Source organism: Apis florea, unplaced genomic scaffold (assembly GCF_048593485.1).
Source record: "Apis florea isolate Af1SG1 unplaced genomic scaffold, ASM4859348v1 contig_3170_pilon, whole genome shotgun sequence".
In the NCBI taxonomy this organism is placed as follows: Eukaryota; Metazoa; Arthropoda; class Insecta; order Hymenoptera; family Apidae; genus Apis; species Apis florea.
Window position 1 is genome coordinate 6,376,878 of NW_028256714.1, and position 23,147 is coordinate 6,400,024.

At 25.5% G+C, this 23,147-nt stretch overlaps 3 protein-coding genes across 3 annotated transcripts in view; 1 reads left to right on the forward strand and 2 right to left on the reverse strand.

The window, feature by feature from the left end:
* nAChRalpha4 (nicotinic acetylcholine receptor alpha4) overlaps positions 1 to 11,429 on the reverse strand; it is a 226,556-nt gene extending 215,127 nt beyond the window's left edge. Inside the window, exons 1-2 of the mRNA XM_003692945.4 lie at positions 11,291 to 11,429; positions 3,610 to 3,901 (exon numbers count right to left, since the gene is read on the reverse strand). Of these exons, the coding sequence (XP_003692993.1) occupies positions 3,610 to 3,813 (204 nt within the window). The 5' untranslated portion in view covers positions 3,814 to 3,901; positions 11,291 to 11,429. The remainder of the gene's footprint in view (positions 1 to 3,609; positions 3,902 to 11,290) is intronic.
* A 5,577-nt stretch (positions 11,430 to 17,006) lies between these two features.
* On the forward strand, positions 17,007 to 17,658 carry snRNP-U1-C (small ribonucleoprotein particle U1 subunit C). Its single transcript, XM_003692937.4, has one exon. The coding sequence runs from the start codon at positions 17,007 to 17,009 to the stop codon at positions 17,517 to 17,519; it is 513 nt and encodes a 170-aa protein (XP_003692985.1). The 3' UTR covers positions 17,520 to 17,658.
* Positions 17,659 to 17,855: 197 nt separating this feature from the next.
* LOC100871884 (Zinc finger CCHC-type containing 7) lies at positions 17,856 to 22,927 on the reverse strand. Its single transcript, XM_003692923.4, is given in 6 exon segments — positions 17,856 to 20,309; positions 20,410 to 20,538; positions 20,619 to 20,827; positions 20,901 to 21,787; positions 21,789 to 22,686; positions 22,772 to 22,927. Coding segments are annotated over 6 exon segments (4,053 nt in total). The 5' UTR covers positions 22,794 to 22,927; the 3' UTR covers positions 17,856 to 18,401.
* Between the last annotated feature and the right edge of the window lie 220 nt (positions 22,928 to 23,147).

Sequence of the window (23,147 nt, forward strand, 5' to 3'; positions counted from 1 at the left end):
TACGAATGTATGAATAATTGTTCACAATTGTTGTTGTATCACAAATTCTATTTAAAAATCATAAAACTATAAAACAAATGATTTTATAATACATACATTGTTAGGATGGTTGATAGATAGAAATGATTGATTGGTTTTATTTGCCAAAAAAATATGAAAGTAGAAAAATATAACAGATACACGTGATGAAAAAGAAAAAAATTCGAAAATTTCGTGTAAATCATCTATTGTACAGAAAATTAAATTTTGCTTGACAGCGAAATGGAGATATGCAAATTAAATGTTAAAAGAATATTATTAATAGACTGTTTATGCAATTATAACATTTCAAAATGTAAAGATATATGCGAAATATATTCAAATCTATATATAAAAATAAGATGTAATATAAAATATATGAATTATTTTACTGATGTTATTTATTATTTGTATTACAATACCTAATTTACAATTTTTCCTATATTTTCACTTATAAATTGTTATCTTTTAACCGAAAAAATTAATTTGTAAAATGTTTTTCATCAATAAACTACAAATATTGCAAACATTGTTAATTTTACATAATTTATAAACTACATTTCATTTTGACTTTTTCGTTATAGAAATTCTAAATTTTTACTCGTATCTACAACTAATTTGACAGATTCACTTAAAACTCACACTTTTGCTTCCAAATTTTTCGTTATTTCACATTTCATTGAAGAATTTTAAATAAAAAATCCCTTTTTAGAATCCTCCAAAACATTTCTTTCCAAATTTCGTTTCTTTATCTATTTTCTGTCGTAAAATCTATTTCATTAATATTATACTTTAAAAAAACATAAAAAGTGAGGCAATGCATAATTTCCTTGCTAAACATCACATCGATTTCTTGCTTACTCCGATATTACGTCGTTTCGAGCGTTTTAAATGTTGAAGTTGTTAAAAATCGGATAATTTAAGTTTGAAGGAAAGGGGAAGGAAAATTCCAAGGAAAGCTATCAGAACTCGTGCGAATGCTTTCCTGAAATCGACGTAATAGCAAGTAGAAACCACGCAATCTAGCTGTAGAATTTACACGTATATATGTATATATGCGGCATACAGCCACGCAATTTGCTGCCACGCCATCCGAATAACCGGCACATGCTAATGGAAATAATTCCGCGACTTCCCTCAAACTTGGCACTTCATAAAAGGATCGTAACTTCTTTGATCCGCAATTTATTTTCGCTTCTGCGCGCTCGATGTTTCTCGGGATACTCTTTGTCAACGATGGCATCGAGAAATCATTCAAGCTTTTCCATTATTATATTGGTCGTTTTATGGATTAACACGTTAAAATAATATCGAATATTAATTCGTGATTGATACTTCATATTTGGTTAATCCGTGAAATTAGTTTTGCAAGTATTATTGAAACAAATATAATATTTATGATTGTAATATAATTTGTGATCTAATCTATAATAATAATTATTTCAAATTAAAGGAGTATAATCTGCATACAGAGAAAAAGCAGAAAAAAATGTTATTGCTGTATGCATATATTATAATCTTAAAGGAAAATTTTATATATTTTTTTTTTATTTTTATTTGTATAGATTATTCTATAGTTAAGCTGGAAAAATGAATTTAAAATTGATATATATATATACTTGATACGATAATTCATTTATATTATACGTTATTAATTGATGTAGATGACGATATAAGATAAATCCATTTAAATCAATTCATCCAAATAATATTTCGGAAACTGTTAATGAAAATATTAAAAAATATTTTAAATAAAATTGATTTAAAGAGACGTGTAATTTGATGTAAAACGTATTTTCGACCTATACAGAACATTTGGGCGAACAATTTTATCTTTTTAAATCGATAGAGCCAGTCAATAAAAAATTACGAAGTCATTTGTGCCAAAAGATCATTAGTTTGGATTATATTTTAAAAAACAAGAAAAGAAGAGTAAATATTATTTCTTATGTACCTTGTCTTTCAAATTTAAAAATATTAATTGCATCAATTCATATCTTATTAATTAAAAAGTTAAGATAATATTAAAAAAAATAAAAAATAAAAATCCAAATCTACATAGAAAAATTACATAGAAAAAGATCAAATTACATCAAATTATGTAAAACGATTAGATTTTTATCTAAAATATTCTGCACTATCATCGATAGTTCTCGAGATATTTAAGATCGATTTAAACATTTTATATAAAATTAAAGATAATTCTATTTTTTATATAAATTTAAATATTTAAATTGTATGCGTATAATTGTCATTTATTGCAATTATTTTCCGACATTTTTCGTCGAAAAATTATGACCAATTCATCAGTGAAAGTAACTGGATCTTCAAGACCTCGTGATTTTGTATCGAGAAAAGTAAATAGGTTGACTTCCCCCTGTCGATTAAACCCCGATAAAACCTCTGGTATGCAGCATTTCATCCTCGTGAATTATGAAAATCGCATTCAAGTGGAAAATTATTACGAAATGAATACTAGAGATCATGCAATCTAGATAATCTGCGAATTTAATTTCTCCAACAAGAAATAAAAGTATAATGGAAATTGACAATAAGATTGAATAAAGAATCGGCACAAATCGACGTTATTAATATTAAGAATAAAATCTTTTTCATTAATATCATCATTATAATTATTTACTTTACAATTTATAACGATATGTATATTTGATTAATAAAATATTTTATATCGTACTTTAATTTCGTTTTCAACGTTCAAAATTTAATAAAAATATTCTTAGAATGAAATACATCACCTAACACATTGATAAATAATTTGATTATTTTTTTATTTTCAATTTTACACAATATAAAAGTATGGAAATACAGTTAATTCTTCTTGTTAATATATACAGTAATGAATTTATTAATAATAATAATAACAAAATACAACGGCTTAAGCTCTCGTTGCAACGCTATCCACTTTCTACGTTTTATAAAATAATTAATAGAAAAGTAGCAATTATTCATACAACATCATCAGATCGTAAATATGTAAAAAGGAATCTATTTGAAAAAAAAAAAAATTACGCAACAACGAGTAACGTCACGTAATTTCCGATCATCCATTTTCAATATTTAGTTAGTCTTCACCGGCTAGCCAGACATGTACAATCAACGACTAAATTCATTTCGATGAATGATGACATAATAACCGTGTAATCGAATAATCGTATCTATCCATATTAACCCAAATAACGGAAATGCTATGTACGATTTTAACCGCAGGACATCGTCACGATTTTCTCGTTTCCTCTCGTTGGCGACCGATTATATCCATGATAAATTGCCGGCAGAGTGTAAGGAAACACTTTTTCCAATTGTATTATATTATAGAAAAACCACAAGATAAAACTAGTAAAGGTACATCGAAACACGATGCATCGATGGATTTAAATCAATCAAAATTTTAATAAATATCATTGATTATATTTAAACAATTTTTATTTTCCTTTTAATCGATTAATTTTTCAACCCATCCAATTTCCAAGCTCATACAGCAACATACGATGTTGAGTTATTACGAGGCATAACTTAATAATCCATCGACATCTACGTTTCAGCTTAAGAATGAGATTTTTTTTTACTCACCACGTCGATGAGCTGGGAGAGTTTCAACTTGATGCACACGCGTAGCACGTCCGAGGTGTTCACAACAGGGCGCACTAGTTTGTTATAGTTAGAAAGCAAGTCATCGTAAAGGCGTTTCGCGTCCGGATTGCCAGCAACAGCACCGTGAACCACCAACGCCGAGAGGAACCACACACGCAACGTTTCCCCTATTATGGGGGGCATCGTGAACCCCTCTCTCCTCCACTATGACCGACGCACTACTCCCCCTCGAGCCCCCGCTCGGGTTCACAACTAACCGCGGACCACGAATCTGTGAAACGAAACGTGCATGTTAATTTCTCTGGATTTTTAGAATTTCAAAAATTTCGTAATAAAGAAATAGTAACAGTTTTATCACGAGGATGGAAGAAGTATAAAATGATTGTGTTGATTCTTTTTGAAAATAATATAATATATTTTTATACTGTGAATGATGAAAATTCTATTATTTAAGAATATTATAAAAATATTGATTGATAATATATTGATACAGTATATAGCTATTGAAATAAATGTAAGATATTGTTTATTTATTCGCAATAACTAATTTAACAATATTCAACGACAGGTAGAAACAATCTAAGAAACGCGACATTAGACACAAGAGTTCCGGAAACGCGTCTCGCTTATCCAGTATTATAAATCGATATTGGTTGAGGACTATGTTTCACACTATGGCCATGTGAAAACACTCGCATATGTACAAAGTTTTTTTGATATATTGACGAGTCTCACCTTTGGAGAGTCAATTCTAAAACGAATAGAAAAGTTGGTAATACGATATGAGATAAAAATATCGATTTATTATTATAAGCAAATTATAAGCAATTGAACTTTGCGTTAGATGAAGCGAGATGCAACGCAATGTAACGAAAACAGTCTTATTTTATCTAATGAATTTAAAATTATTAATAAATAAGCCTTAATATTATGAGACCCTGTATATATCATGCAAAAGCAAATTATATTTTCAAATGGAATGATTAAAATTGGTTTTGATATTTAAAAATAAAATCTTATATTTCCCACAGCATTCATCTATACAGTTTATAATACTTACAGTATAATTATATACAATATATTTGTTATATATTTGTAAAGATATATTACAGAGAAGAGTTTGAGAATAAATTTTCAAAAAATGAACTAAATATAATATGCATTTAGATTGGAAATAAGAATCGTTCTAAGAAATATCTCAATAATATATAGGACGAGATTCATAGACAAGAGAGATAGGCAACAGATATAGAGTATTTCTCCAATTATCTGAATTGTCATGATTCCAGATTGTATTGGTATGATGGGTGTGCGATCAATCTAACCGTGGAATGTATTGAAGTATCTATGAAATGCACGAATTCCAATGCCTTTAAATAGCGCTGATATTGGTTGTATCGATATATTCACTTTATGAAGATATTTCATTGATCTTACATATTCAATATAAGAATGTGTATTTAACAATATGTATTGTACAATAAAACAATAATAAAATTTATATAAATGTATATTGCATCGTTATATTAAAATGTATTGTCAAAAGATAGTCCACGCAATAGTTAGGTACATTTGATTTATATGTAATATAATCCTGTAATTATTTGTCTCTTAAACAAGTAATGCATGTCCATATTTTGCAAAATAATCCGATAAAATGTAAATTAAATTACAAGTTTATTAAATATTAAAATATATAACTATAAAACAGATAATTAATCGAATATATGTAATTAACTAAAAACAGACAAATTTATCAACTTATTATTCATAACATTTATGGTATATTTGTAATATAATATGATTTTATATCATCGATTTTTATCGTTTTAACTTTCCGGTATAGAATGTTGACAACATTTTTCTCAAAGTATTATTCTCATATTTTATGAGATAAACTGAATTTAAATCTCGTACAGGATAAGTGAAAAAAACTTGGCAAGAACTATCGAATGGTTTATCTTTTTTATTGGCCACGGCACAAGCTAAAAAAGTACTAGGTGAACTATCTCAATTGAACGCTTTATCTTCAGAAATTAAAACGTTTCATTTTTAAGATTTAAAAAGTTTTTATCTCAAATATCTCTAAAAAATATCATGAAAAATAGTATCAAAGATAAATCATTTCACCGTTAAATTTCAATCCACAATAAGAAGAAAATATATAAAATTTATTCACAAAAGAAAAAAAATATTTTGTTTATAAGATCATTAAAAAAGATTATTTCACATCTGATTGACTGACAGAGGTCGTATATATTGACTTATACTACTTAATTTATGATATGAATAAATGTATTTACAATTTCTTTCCACTTTCTCTCTTTTTTTATCATAAATGCACCAAATTTAATATATAATACGTCATTTAAGAGATGTGTAAATAATGCAATAAGAGAAATATTTTACTGTGATCTGTTATTCGATTATAGCAGGTAAATATATTTCTAGATCGTCCAAATATTAAGTAACTACTTAATAATTACTTAATAAATTAAAAATAACATTCAAAATGGAATAAGATTAAGAAAGATAAGATCTATTAAAGATACTCAACTTTATACATACATATGATACATACATCAAAGATTACCGACTAATTAAGAAAGCATACTTAACATAAGAGCAGCAAACACGATCTCAACAGCTGTTCTATTCATATCGGCAAAGTATGTGTTATACGTTAAAGATGTTATCACATCAAAATCTATAATTTATAACGTAAATATAGATTTTGAGACATTTTCAAAATGAAAATTATATTATACTTGTGAATAAAAATGTAATGTCATCATATTCCAATGACGATTCGAACGAAGCACAAGAAGAAAATTGTCTTCGTGGTGCAGAGAAATGAAATGATGGAAGGCGAGTGAGATTAAAAGGAAAGACAAAATACGCCTTCGCCTATCGTTGAAAGGTACAAAATTGGATACCTAGCACGCTCTAGAATATAATTTAAATAACTTAATTTATCGCACATCGGGTTCGCGTTAATGTATATTAAGAGAGTTGCGGTAATCATATTTTCCCTGACATTAAAAAGCTATTAATATTGTCGTGCAGCTTACTTTAAGTTTCAAGACTACTCCATTTGCCATGCATCTGCGCCATAATAAAATTTCCATGTTTCTCACGGATGGCATGATACTTGGAATCAACTTGGACGCCATTCGCAATTACATTAATTATTTTTCAACAAGGAAACGCTATAGTTCAATCAAGTCATCATTTTAAATTCTTTTGTTTTCAAATTTATACACAATAATCATTTTTTAAATTCGTATATATTTCACTATATATATATATATCTTTTATATTTTTTTTCAACTTAAGAATTCTCAAACTAAGAAAGAGATAACGATTTGAATTGAATCAGTCACAAATAAACAACGAATGGTTGAAAATATCCAATATACATGTTTTAGCTGATATTGCGTTCATTTTTAATATTATTTTAATATAATTGATATATTAAATTGAATATTTTTATTAACATCTAACACTGTCCATAAAAATGATAACCTCTTAGAATAGCAATAACCTAACCTCAAAAACAGTAGCAAATTAACGTTTTCTAAATTACATCTTAACGAATGATTGAAATGAATTATCGGGAAAGATTATGGAACGGAAACGAAGATGGGAAAGGATAATTTATCACGAAACAAATAAGAGTTTAAGCGCCGGACAACGAAGTGTTGTGCTCGTCATTTCCGAATGCTACATTGCGAGTTGGCAAGCGATTGATTGATTCGCGTATTTCGCGAAAGGCCATTAGAGGAAAGTACGTTGCAATTCAACGAGATAACCGCTGGATGTAAATTCAAGCCTATACCTGACAGCATTTAATCCGATTTTCAACGATCGTTATGCAGGTAGTCTGATCAGTCCAGGTGAACCACTCATCGGTGCTGGGATTAGGATTAACTCAATGGATTTTCCACTTGAATATCAAGCTGGCAACTCGTGCATTTTTCACTTACAAATTACACTACAGATTAGCATTCGTGTAAACAGGAAAACAATATCGAATCATGAATAGCTGCTTGATAAATTTACACAGATAGTTATTCGATCATTTTGTTAATAAATTAAGAGAGGATGATGAAAATGATTGCTAAATGGGGATTGTTAAATAAAAATAATAGAAGAAAGTAGGCAAATATGAAATAATATATAATAATGTGAAATAGTTGAGAATCTGAAAAGAATATTTAACAGATAAGAATTGAGTGCATTGTTGTGATTTGTCGATCGAATTAGACTTTTTCGAAAAATTAGAGACTTTTATTGGAAATTAAAGTTCCCAAATATATTTAATATATATAGTATTTATAAAGTTACATATATTTTTTTTTTTTACAAAAATATTGATGTGTTTTATAATTCTATAATTAGGTTATATTTTTTTTGTTATAGTTTATTTATTATTAGAAATCCAATGCAACGAAGCATTAGCAAAAGCTATGGAATGAAGAAAAAAACGGTTGAAGCCATAAAAATGGTCCGAACAAACATAGATCATGTGCCTAATATATATGTTAACTCTAATTGTTTGATTTTTTTTTTTTATGAAAGTATTGTTATTTCTAATTAGTGTTCTGTATTTAAATAGTTATTTCATTTAATTCAATTTAACTTTCTTTAATATTGATAATTATTTATAATGTTATAAACTTAAATTGTTTTAAAATAAAATTTTATATACAATAAATATGTGATTAAATACTACAAAAATCTTTTATTTCTTGCAATTGATTTACAAGAATTCAAAGAACAATATATTCCATATTTATTCTATATTTGACTATTTTCCTCTATTTCATTGCTATTTGTTACATAACAATAAATTTACAATAGTTCGAAAAAATATTCGAACTTTTTTTTATTTTTTATTGAAATATAAATTGATTTTTGACAATTTCTTATTTTTAATAAAATTTCCTGATTGTGCAGAGCATAATGGATTGGATGTGAAGCAATTTTTTTTATCGAAATATAATTTTAATAAAGGAGAATATAAAAAAAAATTTCGAAACAAAATTGTACATGAAACTTGACAAAATTTTGAAATTTTAAGGATTGATTTCATCTCCTGTCATTTCTGATCGACAAAAAAATTGTTCTATGTAATCTATTTTTTCTATAACGTATAAACTTTCATTAAAATCAGAATTTTCGAGTTAGATGAATTTTCATGTAAAATATGAACTTTATGAACCACTGTATGTTTCTAGTATAAAAAATAAATAATAGAAAAATAAAAATGAACAAGTTTCAAATGTGTGTAATTTTCTGCGGTGCTTTAATATCTTCGTTAAATTAAGAAATTTTTTTCAAATTTTTTTCAATATAATATATAATTTTCATTTATTCTTGATAAAATATGGTATATTTAAAAATTATGATATATTTTTATTTTATGTATTCATAAATATTAAGAATATTATCAATAATTTTATAAATAATTATCTTATGTATAATAACAAGTAAAGTTACTAAATACATATATATTTAACAGAGAAATTAAATTTTTTATTCATAAAAACTAAATTTCATATTATCCGCAAATTTTTTCAATATAAAAATACATTTTAAAGTAAGGTATAATTTTTTAATTAAATTAATAAATTAATTTTCTAACAAATGTTCAAAAAAATATATGAAGATTAAATTAAAATCAAATTTAAAATAATCAATGTAATTTTTTAAAAAATACTGAATAAACAAATGTTTCATATTAACATAGTTTAAATAATAATAAATATTTTAAAAATCACACGATAAGATAAATTATATATAACGATTTAATAAATTTTTATATAATTTACTCATATATTATTATATATGAATGCATAGTCAAAAAATAATTTTATCAACTAAAGAATATAATTTTGAAACAAATTTATGATCACAGAAAGAATTATATATATTACTACGAAAAATAATTTCCATCCTTTACTAACAAATCACTTGTCACATATCGCGATTTTGTCATGAATGAAGATAATCTCGAACGGTTGAAACTTCTGTGCGACTAATTTATGACGTTTGATGCACCAATTATGATTAAACTAATTTCGCTTGTTACATTTACCATGAAGCGTATCACGGAAATGCAGTTCAATTAATCAACACAAATATATTAACAGCTAATACATGTAAAACGTTGAATAACATCTTCAATTATTTACCATAGATTTTCCATAATTCAACTTCTCAAATATTTTACGATTTCCATCATAATTATAAACTATAAATTATTTTAAAAAAGAGAAAATACATAAATATCGTTTCACATAAACGTAAATATATTGCCTCAACTTGAACACAATTCTAAAGCATAATAAAATTAACAAATTATCCATAAATTTTTATTTTAACATATACGTAAAGAAAAAAATAGATAAAATTTATCGATATTGGAAAAAATGTCATTATTCGATTACCAAAATTATAAATAAAAATGTCTTTGATCGATCTAAAAACACCAAAAAATTTTCAAAATGCGTAACGTAAAACGTCATAATGGAAATCGAAGATGCATGATCGATAGTGGAATAGTGGAACGATCAGATGAGGGAAACAAGATTTCACTATCAACCGTCGAGGGAGAAAAAGAGATGAAAAACGAGAGAGCTAAGGTAACGAATATGAATATCGTTAGCAAGAAAATCCGGCTATTCGTTCGCGTCTCGTACTTGGTTGGAAATTTGAATTACCCGTACGAGACTAAATTTCCTCCTCTTCTAGGCATCGTAACTTGCCGATGGGCGGCCCGCGTGTCGTATTTCAAGCCGATGTCACCGCACGCACCGATACACAAGTGGAAACGTGAATTTACGATGGATCGTGTACATGCGCTCGACAACGACGAAGGATCGATCAACACTATGCTCTCACCTACGGTCCCTGTTAGTCTACTCCACCACGAATGTCTAATTACTTTTGCGCTGCTAACTGGGTCAATGATATTTTATTTCGGATAATCGCAGCCCGCAGAAAAGATGACCTTCTTTTACGAGGACCGCGCGATGACTTGGTTCATCGTAACAACACAACAACACCAAAAATCATACGTCTCAACAATGTTCACACGAATGCGCAGCAATTCGTTCTAACTTGTCTCACGCGAACACTTTACGTTATTTTCTTCCGCCGTGTTCCCGAACGCCACCACGTAAATATACACGTACGTGGTATAAGTTAAGTTTATGGCGCGCTTCGCTATTCCACAAATGCACGTATCGCGAATCTTCGAAGAGGTTAATCGCGTGGATTAACCGAAAAATAGATGAATAAAGTTTTCGACAAATTTGATTGATCGTCTACAATTCTTGATTCCTTTGAAGGAATCCAATTTTTATCAAATTTCGGCGATTCAATAAAACAGTTTTTCCGTTCTCGAAAATAACCGTTAGAAATATCCCCATCAAGAATGACGGTTACGCGGTTATTTGAATCTCCCTCATACAAAAATATTAGTTACATACTATCAAGAATCAAACACATTCTCTCCAATTCTAAATGTATTTGTGTCACTTTTGGAAAAAACGAATGACAAATGACAAAAAGATAATGTTAATACCGTGAAAAAAATCAGCGAAAGTTCGATGTATGTAGAAATGTTAGCGATGCTTGACAATTTAACACTGACCTAACCTCGCGCGCTGCAGGCCACGCCGGTTGTTGAAGCAGCTCCCGAAACCACTGCACACCCGCACGCACTGCACCCACGACTGAACAACGGGGGGTATCCAAGTCTCGGAGTCTCTCGTTCTGGGGTTCGAGGATTTTGCCCGATCGGCGGCGCCACCAGGCACGCACACGTACCAGGAGAATCGTGGAAGCGTAACAGGAGAACACCAAGAACCAGAGAAAGAGAAAGAGAGAAATGGAAGAGGACAACGAAGACTCGGGCAGGAATCTGGACCAATCTTGCGCGCGCATAAACGATCCCTCTATGCATGCACGCAAAACGAGATATGTATTGGTACAATGTACGATAGTTTGTAAGGTGTGATCTCGAAAAAAGGTGTCGACGCTCCGCCCACGAAAGGCTTCGTTGTTGAAAGGATTAGGCCTTTTCTTTGATCTATGGAAACGCAAGTAATTGAATCACTAACAAGTGAAGAATGAGGAAAAGATAATGGGATTTAGTTTTCGCGGATATTATGTTATTAGAAGCGAGAATTCAAATCTTATTAGGATTAGAATAAGTGCGTTTTTTTGTTTCAAACGATTCCAATAGATAGACGTATGGTTTCAAAAATAAGATTTATATTATGTTATATCATATAAGTAAATAACTTTCAATATTAATAACTGATTTCTTATTATTTAATTTGTTATGTACGATTTTTTTTTAATTTAATTTAAAATGTTTTTTATATAATAATTAAAAGATAAAAAATCTTTTATTTCAAAAGTAAAATTTTAAATAATAAATTATAAAATATTTTTATATTTTATTTTCAAATTTTTTTTATTTTTATTTAATATTGATTTTTCATTATTTATTTAATAATAATTTAATCTATCGAGTGACAAATTCCAAAAATAACTGAATATCTCGAACGAATTCCGCAAAAGTTATAATATAAAGACGTAACTATAGTTTTATATCTTTTGATCTAACTTTTTATCCTGGAATCTAAAAAACTAATTTAAGTACTCGCCAACAGGTCTTTACCTTTTATTTTCTTCTATTAATAATAAAGTTATATAAGTAATTTTAGCTTCGTATATTTTATGAAACTTGAAATAATTTTATAAAACTTGAAATTCACGCATTATCTACAAAAAATTGTTTTATATAAATAAATAAGATTTAGATATTTTTTAAAAGAAATAGAAAAAAATTCGGAATAATCATTTGCTTAAATATAAATTCTTTTAAAAAGGCGCAGATTACATTACACTTTTAAAGAAAAAAAAACAAAGAAACTTTAATTTCGAAAATTTTCAGCTTCAAAATAACAATATGCCGCCAAACCGACAAATTAAGGTGAATGGAAAGAAATAAGTAAACAAAGTAAGAGTAGTTCATGAAGTGAGAGAAAACTCTAGAAGAGAAAATAGCAAGGAAGGGTCGTTCCAATTCAGCGCAGCTCATTTATCATTGAACCTCGAATGCCAATCTCTTTCTCCGCGAATCGAGAAATAGAAAAAAGAGGGTAAGCATAAAATGAAGGGTGGAAAGACTTGGGAAGTTCGACCGAATTATTTGTCAAGTATTAAAGTTCTTTTAATTCATCCGGCGGCTATTGTACTTCGAAACTGCAGAATAGGCCTGGTTTGACCTGAAAATCGATGAGTTCAAATTCGTAAATCAATCTGCAGTTTTTAATTGGGTTGGAACAATTAGAGTTTATTTCATTTCAAGCGTCATTTCATAATTGGTAAAAATAGAATAATTTTCTTTGTAATATGCTTACAAGATCTTATTTTTTATCCTTATGTTTCTACATTTCTATTAAATACTACATACACAAAATTTAAGATTAATTTATCCCATTATTATATATATATGTAAATTTTGTTACATACAATAAAAATACTAAGATTGTTATTGTAACATATATATTATATTATATATGTTATATAATACTATAAGAATGTTGATAATTCTATTATATTCAATAAAAATGTGATATCTAACATAATAAAGAAATTCTTACATTTTTATTTATTTTAAAATAAAATAGTTCAGATATATTAAATAATTTCGAAAAATTTAAAACATACAAAAACATACAAATTGTCATTATATACATTGTTTATTATTCTAAAATTCAAATGATTATAGATTGATAAAGATATTGCTTTTAATGTGAGCCTTTAATGTGTTTTTATTGAAGAAAACTTGGCAAGTTACCAATAATCCTTGAATCATTGTTATCAACAACATTCTACATTTTGCAATTCAACTCAAAAATGAATGAGATTATTGATTCAAAATGATCTGATTTAAACATTAAATATCGTAAAACTTTTATTATTTATTTAAATCGGTTGTATTATAATGATAAATAAGATTTATAAACAGAAAAATTTAAAGAAAAAGTTATCTTATAAATTTAAGTTAATTTAATTTTCTTAAAACTTGGAAATTTATATAATTTAATTTATTGCATTTATCTATTAGATTTAATTAAATAAACAATTAATATAAAATTGCTTTTCAACAAATTATTCATATACATAATACTCAAAAATTTTAACTTCATTTTAGCTGTGAAATAAAATCACATATACATCACAGATTTTTTCTATCTTATAATTCGAATGATTAAATTGTTCAGAAATCTGCCATATAGATATAACTTAATCTAATCAAAAGTTAAACTTCTGTCAGTGAAATATATAACATGTATTTGAAATTAATAGTTAGTCCTACGTTCACAGACGTAACCACTAGATACTTCGACTGAATATACGAACCAAAATCTGTCTGAGCGTGATATGCACTATTTTCTAGCAAACTTTACTCTCAAAGTTACATTTGTTATGTGAATGAACAGATATAGACATATACATAATTTGAAGATTAAAATAATTACGATATAATAAAATTACGATATTTAAAACTTTGCTAAACTATAATATAATAAGTTAGGAATAAGTTAGGAAAATATGTTAGGAATAATAATTATAAATTATGTGATTTTACTAAATTTAACTAAAATTTTAAAAATAGTTAAGAAGATAATATATTTTATTATTATTATCTGATATTTTAATATATTTTAATTGTAATGAACAATTGTAATATAATTTTAATATAATGTGAAATATCTTAGCTTAATATAACTTAACCTAATCTAATAAAAAAATGTAATATCTTAATTGTAATGAATTTTCATTAATTTTAATGAATAATAATAAATATAATGATATAAATAATAGCAATATAAATAATTTTCAATTTTAATTATTCTTCAGATATAAATGATTTTAAAAAAATCATAAATCAGCGTTAAAGCATTGCTGCTTTAAGTGAAATGCGCGTTTTATATATATATATATGTACAATTTATCCTATTGGGAAAGAGAGGCAAGAAATGGCATTTCTGCAGTGATTCGGCAATCTTCGAGAACTGCAGTATGAGTTTGCAGGTGCCAAGCAGAGGCCACCGATAAATTACCCTAATAAGTTCTCCCAAAACTCTTACAGATTTTAAGAATTCAAGAACAGTGCCAATGTGCTGTCGTCGAAACATGTCCATAGAGAATTTAATTTTAAGATTCCAATGGAATTATTGTTTTTCAATCTCGTTACATACGTAATAATTTTAATATATATATAATAATTTTATAAAATAATGAATAAAATATTTTTTTAAACGAAAAATATAGCATAATATAAGGCTAGAATATTATAGCATTTTTAATAAATTTTTATTCTTTAAAATTATTTTTTTAAATACTATATATAATATAAATAATACTATATAAAAATTCATTCAAATTTGATTATTAATACAATATGTTTATCAAATTTTCGATATTAAAAATCTTTGTTTAGAATGATTACATAATTAATATAACAGAATTAGAATTCAATTAAACTTTTCAGAAATTAAGATTTAAATATAAAATAGTATTGGATATATCTTTATATTTGTTTAATAATATTAGATCTAACTGTTTATTTTTGCAGTGATAAATTATTATTTACAATAATTTATACAGGATGTTAATAGCAGCTGAAATAAACAATTATTTTAAATGAAATAAAAATTAATTTACAAAAATATCGAGTGAACCTTAACTAATTTATGAGCAATTTAAGTTTGCATTAAATAAAGTGATATGACAGAAATAGAACTAACTTATTTTATTTCATTTTGTATTTAATGCAAATTTCAATTGTTTGTAACTTATTTATAATTAATAATAAAATATTAATGATAAAATATTAATTAAACCTCAATTTTTTATACATTAACTGATTCTTTCATTTTGATCTCTAAAATGCATTAATTCTTGTAAATGTATATTCATATTTTTATAAAAAAAATAAAAATTAAATTTCAACATAGACAATTAATTAACAAGATATAAATTTAAATTATAAAAGTAATAAATAAAATAAAAATATTTAATTGGTTAAAATAATTTTTTTTCCATACGTTTCCAATTGATTCTGAATGATATGTATTATTCTATTTTTGTTTGTCTTGAAATTTTTTATTAAAATATGAATAAAAAAAATCATTCTTTTAAAAAAATAAAATTTCCATATCTTTTTTAAATTCCTATCTATATAAAAAATTATATATATATATCAGATTATTATATTATCAACATTGGATTAGATTGAATACAAATAAGTTTAATCTAATAATTTTTTGTTATACTAAAAATAAGTGAATACAAATTATTCAAATAATAAAATCTGATCTAGATAATTATATGAATTATATTAATTAAATATAAATTTCCAAATTTAAACCTTTCGTATCTCATCTATGTTTTTTATTTACATATTTATCTTGTAATTCTTTGATATATATTTATATATCACAAGTGAAATATAAATAATATAAGTGTAAAGGATATAGATTAACACAATAAATATATAAATACAATAGATTATAAATATCAATTACATATAATATATTAACATTTCTTATTTAACACAAAAACTTTGTATAGAATGCTATGGAAAAAAGGAAGTAAAACAAATCATTTAATTTTGTAAATATGTTATTAGAAATCTTAGTAAATTTTAAATTAATAAAAAATAGAAATTTTCGTAAAAAAATATATTTAATTATATATAAAAAGAGTAAAATTTTTAGTAAATAAATTTATCAACTTTTAATTCAAAAAACTTATATTTTATATCATGTTTACTTTTATATTACAGAATAATTCCATAAATAAACTAATATATAGATAAGTATACTTTCTATTTCATATTTCAAAATTATGAGCCATTCTTGATTCCCCTAGATTTTGATCACGTGATGTTATTTACGTTCAGTGATTCAATTCAATAAATATAATATATAGATATGAAATATATTTTGTTTATATTTGATAATATATGGATAGATATATTATAAAAATTTTCTTTTACTACTTAACATTAATATAAAACATTAGTAAAAAATAAAAAAAAAATTTAGTCATAGTAATATGTTTATTCTGTGAGTCAATAGATGGAGCTAAAAGAAAAGATTTTCATATATAATTTGTTCGTCTAAGTTATAGTTATAATTAAAGTTTGATTATAAAAGACGCATGTATATAACCTATATTTAATCATTAAAATTTAAAAATTGATACAATAATAAAAAATTGTGTAATATATTGTAAGAAACATAGTTTTTATGTTATTTGGTTAATGTTAATTCAAATGAACAATGCCAAAATATTATTGTGATTATTGTGATACGTATTTAACACATGATTCACCGAGTGTGCGAAAAACTCACTGTCAGGGCCGTAAACATAAGGACAATGTTAAATATTTTTATCAAAAATGGATGGAAGAACAAGCACAACATTTAATTGATGCAACAACAGCAGCATTTAAAGCTGGGAAAATCGCTTCTAATCCTTTTGCAGCAAACAAAGGAGCAGCAATTCCACCACCTCCAAATCTTGGCCCACGACCTGGAGTACCACCTCAAGGTCCACCAGGTATGATGCCACCTCCAGGCATGCATCCTGGTGGTCCAATGGGTCCTGGAGGTCCAATGATGATGGGACCACATGGACCAATGCCACCTATGATGGGTATGAGACCACCTATGATGGGACCTATGGGACCAATGGGACCAATGATGGGTCCTATGGGACCTATGGGTCCAATGAGACCTCCAATGAATGGACCACCACCACCTATGGGAGGACCTCCACCAATGAAGAAATAATGAAGAAAATATATAATTTTAACAATTATTTTAATTATATTGGTATAAATAATTCATCAATTTATCATATATGTTAAATAGCATGATATGTAACATGTATATGTAAATATGATTCATTAAAAATTTGAATTCCCTTTCATAACATGCAATATATTTTTGGAATGTTAAGATACAGAAGATATTAATTCTAAAAACTAAAAATAAAATTAAATATAAATATAATATTAGTGTTATTTTTATAATTAATATAATAATTTATTATATATATTAAATAGTATGATATTGGAGTGGAATCCTATTATAATATAATTATAGGATAAGGGTATAAAATACATATTTGTCTAAATAAAATTGTTTTATTTACAAAAAAAAAAAATAGACATAAAGATATAATTTGTATATACTAAACTTTTTTATCTTAATATTTTAAGATATTATTACATTATTCTAAATAAAAACTAATAATAAATGTATTATAACTGAGATTATTATTCAATTAATAATAAATTCTTAAAATTTATAATATCTATTTTAAACTTATTATTTAAATATATAAATTAAGTATATAATATTATTGAATTAAAAATATTGTAAATATAATCTTTAGTAAAAGATATTTAGTTGTAAAGATATTAATTTAAATGAGAATACAACTATAATTGCATACAATGTAAGTTTATTGCAGTTTTATATAAAATTACTTAAAAGTGGATTTTATTTTTTATTTATTTATGAATATTGATATTAAAAGGATATTTGAAAAAAAATTATAAGTTTATTTTATTCAAAATGCCAATAGACCTTTATTTCATCCATTTAGCATATCAGTATATAATGAAAGCTTTTAATAAAGACTATTATTTCTTATTTTAAAAATAAAATTTATTGCAAATAATTACAAAATGAACTTACATATTTCCTGTGTTCTTTTTCCAAATTTACTAATCTTATTAAAGTATCAATATGTTCTTGTTTAAGATTTTTATCATTTATTCTTTTTTTAATCTCTTCAACAGCTTTATTCATATATGGTACATTAAATTCAAGAGCTTCATTTATAATTTCATTAGCTTTATTCTCTATAGATGTACCAACATTTGCCACTTGATTTTCTATAACATCTGAATTATTTTCAAGATCTAATTTTGCTTTTTTTGTTTTCTTAGATTTTTTCTTTTTGAGGATACTTATTTCAGAATCAATTATATTATCTTCTTGTTGTAAATTACTTGTTTTTGTTTTTTCATTATTACTATTCATTACTTCTAAATTTTTCTCTGTATTTCCTGAAGGTTTTATTTTGGCACAAGGTACATTCTTAGATGTCCTTGATGTTACATTAGTACATATAGATTTTTGAAGAGTTATAGGAATTAAATTTGATGAAATAATTTTTAAATCTGATTTTTGTATAGAATTTGTTATTTCATTATTATTTGAAATATCCTGATTATGTGGTAATTGTATAGGCTTATCAGATTCTGTAATATTATTTCCTATATTATGTATTTTAACAGAAACATTTTCTGTATTATATGTTGTATTTTGCATCTTACTCATCAGAACATTTTCTACAGAAAGAATAGTAGGTACTTGTTTATCTTTTATTTCAATATTTTTTGATGAACATGCATCACTACTTTTTGTGATATTACATGTTTTTTTAGAATTAAATTTTTGTAAACTTTCTACGAATGATTCATAAGAAGAAAGTTTCTTATCTTTTTGCTTTTTAGTTTGAATCTTCTTTTTTTCATTTTTAATTTGTTTTTCTTTATGTTTATAATGTACTTTAAGAAGACGTTTTATTTCAATGTCTGTCAATGCACGAGGTACAAATATTTGATTATAAATAGCAATAATATGTAAATATATTCCTATGTTTACATCATTGTTTGGTGATCTGTCTAAATATTTAATCATTTTTTTTAGTTTTTTAAATAATTGATTATAATTAGGTAATGTATGAAACACTTTTAACAATTCACTTCGAAGGCTTATGATTTTTTTTGAAGTAGAAATCGATATTGCAGAATCTTGAATCTCAGTCATTGATTTCTTTAATTGATCTATTTCACTACAAAGATGATTAGGATCTTTTAAATTTCTTTTTATTTCACCTATTTCTTGTATCAAAAACTTAAGTAATTTCTTCCTATTACGAGGTAAATTTATATGTATCTTTAGATTCTTGTCTTCATCATTAAGTTTAAGCCAAAAAATGAATATTTTTATTATATTTACAGCATTATTTGCTATAGTACGAACTCTTAACATTAGTTCTTTGTTTGAATTATAATATATTTTAATTTCAAATTGAATTATTTTTATTAATTCATCCAAGAAATGTGGAGAAACTCGACCTTTTAAAAGATTTGTTATATGAGAAGGTTGAATTTGTTCACCCAAAAGTTTTCGTTTAATTTCCTCGCCATTAGGCTTTTTCGTATAAAATTTTCCATATGAGTATACAACAAAAGAATTTTCTAAATCATCTTTACCTTCAAGAAATATCATACATTTATTTTTTTTATTAGTTAATGGTATTATATCTTCATTTCCATGAACAGAAATTTGATTAGTTGTTTGTTCTGATTGACTGGATTTTTCTTCTGGTTTTCCTGTATAATCTGATACAAATGCTGGTGTCGGAAAATGTTGTGACCATCGATATTCATTACATGTAGAAGAATCATGACCTCGTTTCGTACAATTACAGCAATACAATAAGTCTGCAGGTTTCATAACTTCAGATAAGTTTTGTGGTATATTTATCTCTGATGTTCGTGTCTACAATATATAAAATTAGCAAAAATATTAAGATATTTAAATTATAATTAAATTATAATTGTATAAAACATTTAAATATAACATTTATATATGAACTCACTGTTTGATGAAATCTTCTCCAAAGATCTGGACATTCAGTTGATTCATGTCCTATAGCATTGCACGTGTTACAATATAATACAACACAAGACTCACAAGTTTTTCTAAATGTATTTTGTTTTCTACCACACTGCAAAGAATTTGTATGTTATTATAATTATATAATATATTTAATATATATATATTATATTTTTCATAATATATTTATACCGTGAGACACATTTTTTGAGGACATCGAGTTTCTATATGTCCTTGAATACCACACATATAACATCGAAGAGGTTTATATGGTTCTGGACAATTATGTTTTTGGTGACCTGGTTGATGACAATTAGTACATTTTATATTCCAATATCTTTTATTTTTTAATAAATTTGGCATTAGGTCTTCATCTAAAATAGCCCAAAGTCTTGGGTCCTCTATAATTTATTTAAAATATAAAATATTCAAAAATAATAAATTTATAAATAAAGTTAATTTTTAATAACTCACTTGACATTTTACTTTGAATTTCTCCTATATCAAAATTTTCCTGTCCTTGGAATTCATAAAAAGCTTTAAGATCTTGTGACATAGGGCGAAAAAAATATTCTGCCCATGAGTCTTCATTATTTTTATCTTTATTATTATCTTCTTCACAACTTAATTTAGAACGTTTATTTTCACTCGTAGAAGGTTCACTATCATTTTCATGATGTCTTTTTCTACTTGAACTCAATTCTTTGGAATTAAGAAAATTTGATACTATTACATCTTTTGCAAAATTATTTACTTCTTTCTTATCTCTTTCATACATAACATTCTTATCGTTAATTGTTTTTGATGGTGATTGAAAATTAGATTTATTGTCTTTATCATTGTTAGATATGAATAAATCATCAGACTTATTAAAATCTTTAATATAAATTTCTTTTTCATTAGAAGACTTATGTTTCTCACAAGAATTCGCATCTTTGTTAAAGTGTTGATCTGATTGAACAATTTTACTCATTTCCATTATTTCTTTTATACTTGAAGCACCTTTCTGTACTTCTGTACAGTTAAGCACTATATTTTCTATTGTTGGTGTATCATCAATAAAATCTATAACTGAATTACTATTATCTGAATTCTGGTCAATTACAACAGTTTTTTTTTTGGTATTTCCTACCAAATCATTTTTTTTTTCTATAATAAATGAAGATTCTTCATCTATATCACTATTATCACTTGATGTTTCAGAATTTTCATCTGAATCTTGTAAATTTATGACAGGTGGTTGAGGTTTTGGTGGAATAGGAACTTCTAAAATAGATTCTTCAGAATCACTTTCTGTATCTGACGATAGCAATGTTATTTCTTCTGAAAAATTAGCTTTTTTTTGTAACTTGTCAGATCTACAGTATTTCATATTTTGTATTCGCTTCTACGTCATTTATAGATTTTGCACATAACTCTTGCTCAATAATGATTTGCTGTTGATTTTCTTTGTTTTCTTTAACACATTCATTTTCTCTTAAACTTTTTTGTTTTTCTTCTTCTATTTCTTGCAGTCTTTTTTTTAGATTTTCATATTTTTTTAAGTACAAATTATTAATAAATGATTTGGAAAATTCATATTTTTTAAAAATATTATCAATTTTTGTTTCATTATTCATAATTTCATGACATTTCTCATTGTTATTTTCAATATTATCTTTTGTAGAATGTAGAGTATCTTGATTTGCAATTGCTTCATTATTTAAGCATTGTAAAGGTTTTAATTCTTCTTTGATTTCATTTTCTGATTTTGGTTTTATATTTGTAACTTTTTCAATATTATGAATGTTTTCATAATCTGAATTATTTTCATCATGTTCTATTTTATGACATGTTATTACTTGTTCATTATTTTTTAAAGGTTCAATATTTTCTTCTTTTAAAATTTTCACATGAGATACATCTGAATTACTTTTGTTATTTATATCCTCACATAATGTTTGATTAGTTTCATTTATAATGCAAATAGATGCAACATCTGGTTTATTATCTTTTTCTACTAATATTGAATTATTCGCTGATTCATTTATTGGACAAGTTTTTTTATCAGGATCATTTTTTATACGAATATCACTAATTTGACTGCTATTTGTATCTTTATGAAGCGTTTTATCATCATTATTAATATCTTCTAATTTAATATTTGTTTTTGTATCCACATTCTTTATATCATTTGAACTATAATAAATTTCAGCATATAATCGTGACTGTAGATCATGATTCATTTCTTCATCTTCACTATTTTCAGCTTTACAATAATCTACAAATTTCACATTAATTTATTAATTTATTAATTTATTTTATTGCGCGAAATTAATAAAGGTTATATTGAAAAATATTCTTACCTCGAAAGGCATTATATTCCATCTTTATTCATGCACTTGATACGCGTGAATGTTTTATAATGAGTAAAAATATATTTTGTAATATAAGTGAAATGAAAAAATCAATGTTCTTAACAAAACATTAATGCATTTTTAACAAAAACACACGTGCCTATCTTCTGTAACATTAACATTATACTTACATACTTTTTCTTTGTATAAAATAGCTGCTATCTAGTAATACAAAGATAAAGTTCACAATATTTGAAGTAAAATAGTATCTCAATAGTTCCTATAGAGAGCACTTATAGTAATTTTAAATATATATATATATATATATATATATATACATACACATATATATATATATAACGAAATAGTTTAACAATAAAAGTTT

What these genes read in the sequence shown, in the direction of transcription:
- snRNP-U1-C (XM_003692937.4), top strand. Translation starts at nt 17,007, where the DNA reads ATGCCAAAATATTATTGTGATTATTGTGATACGTATTTAACACATGAT.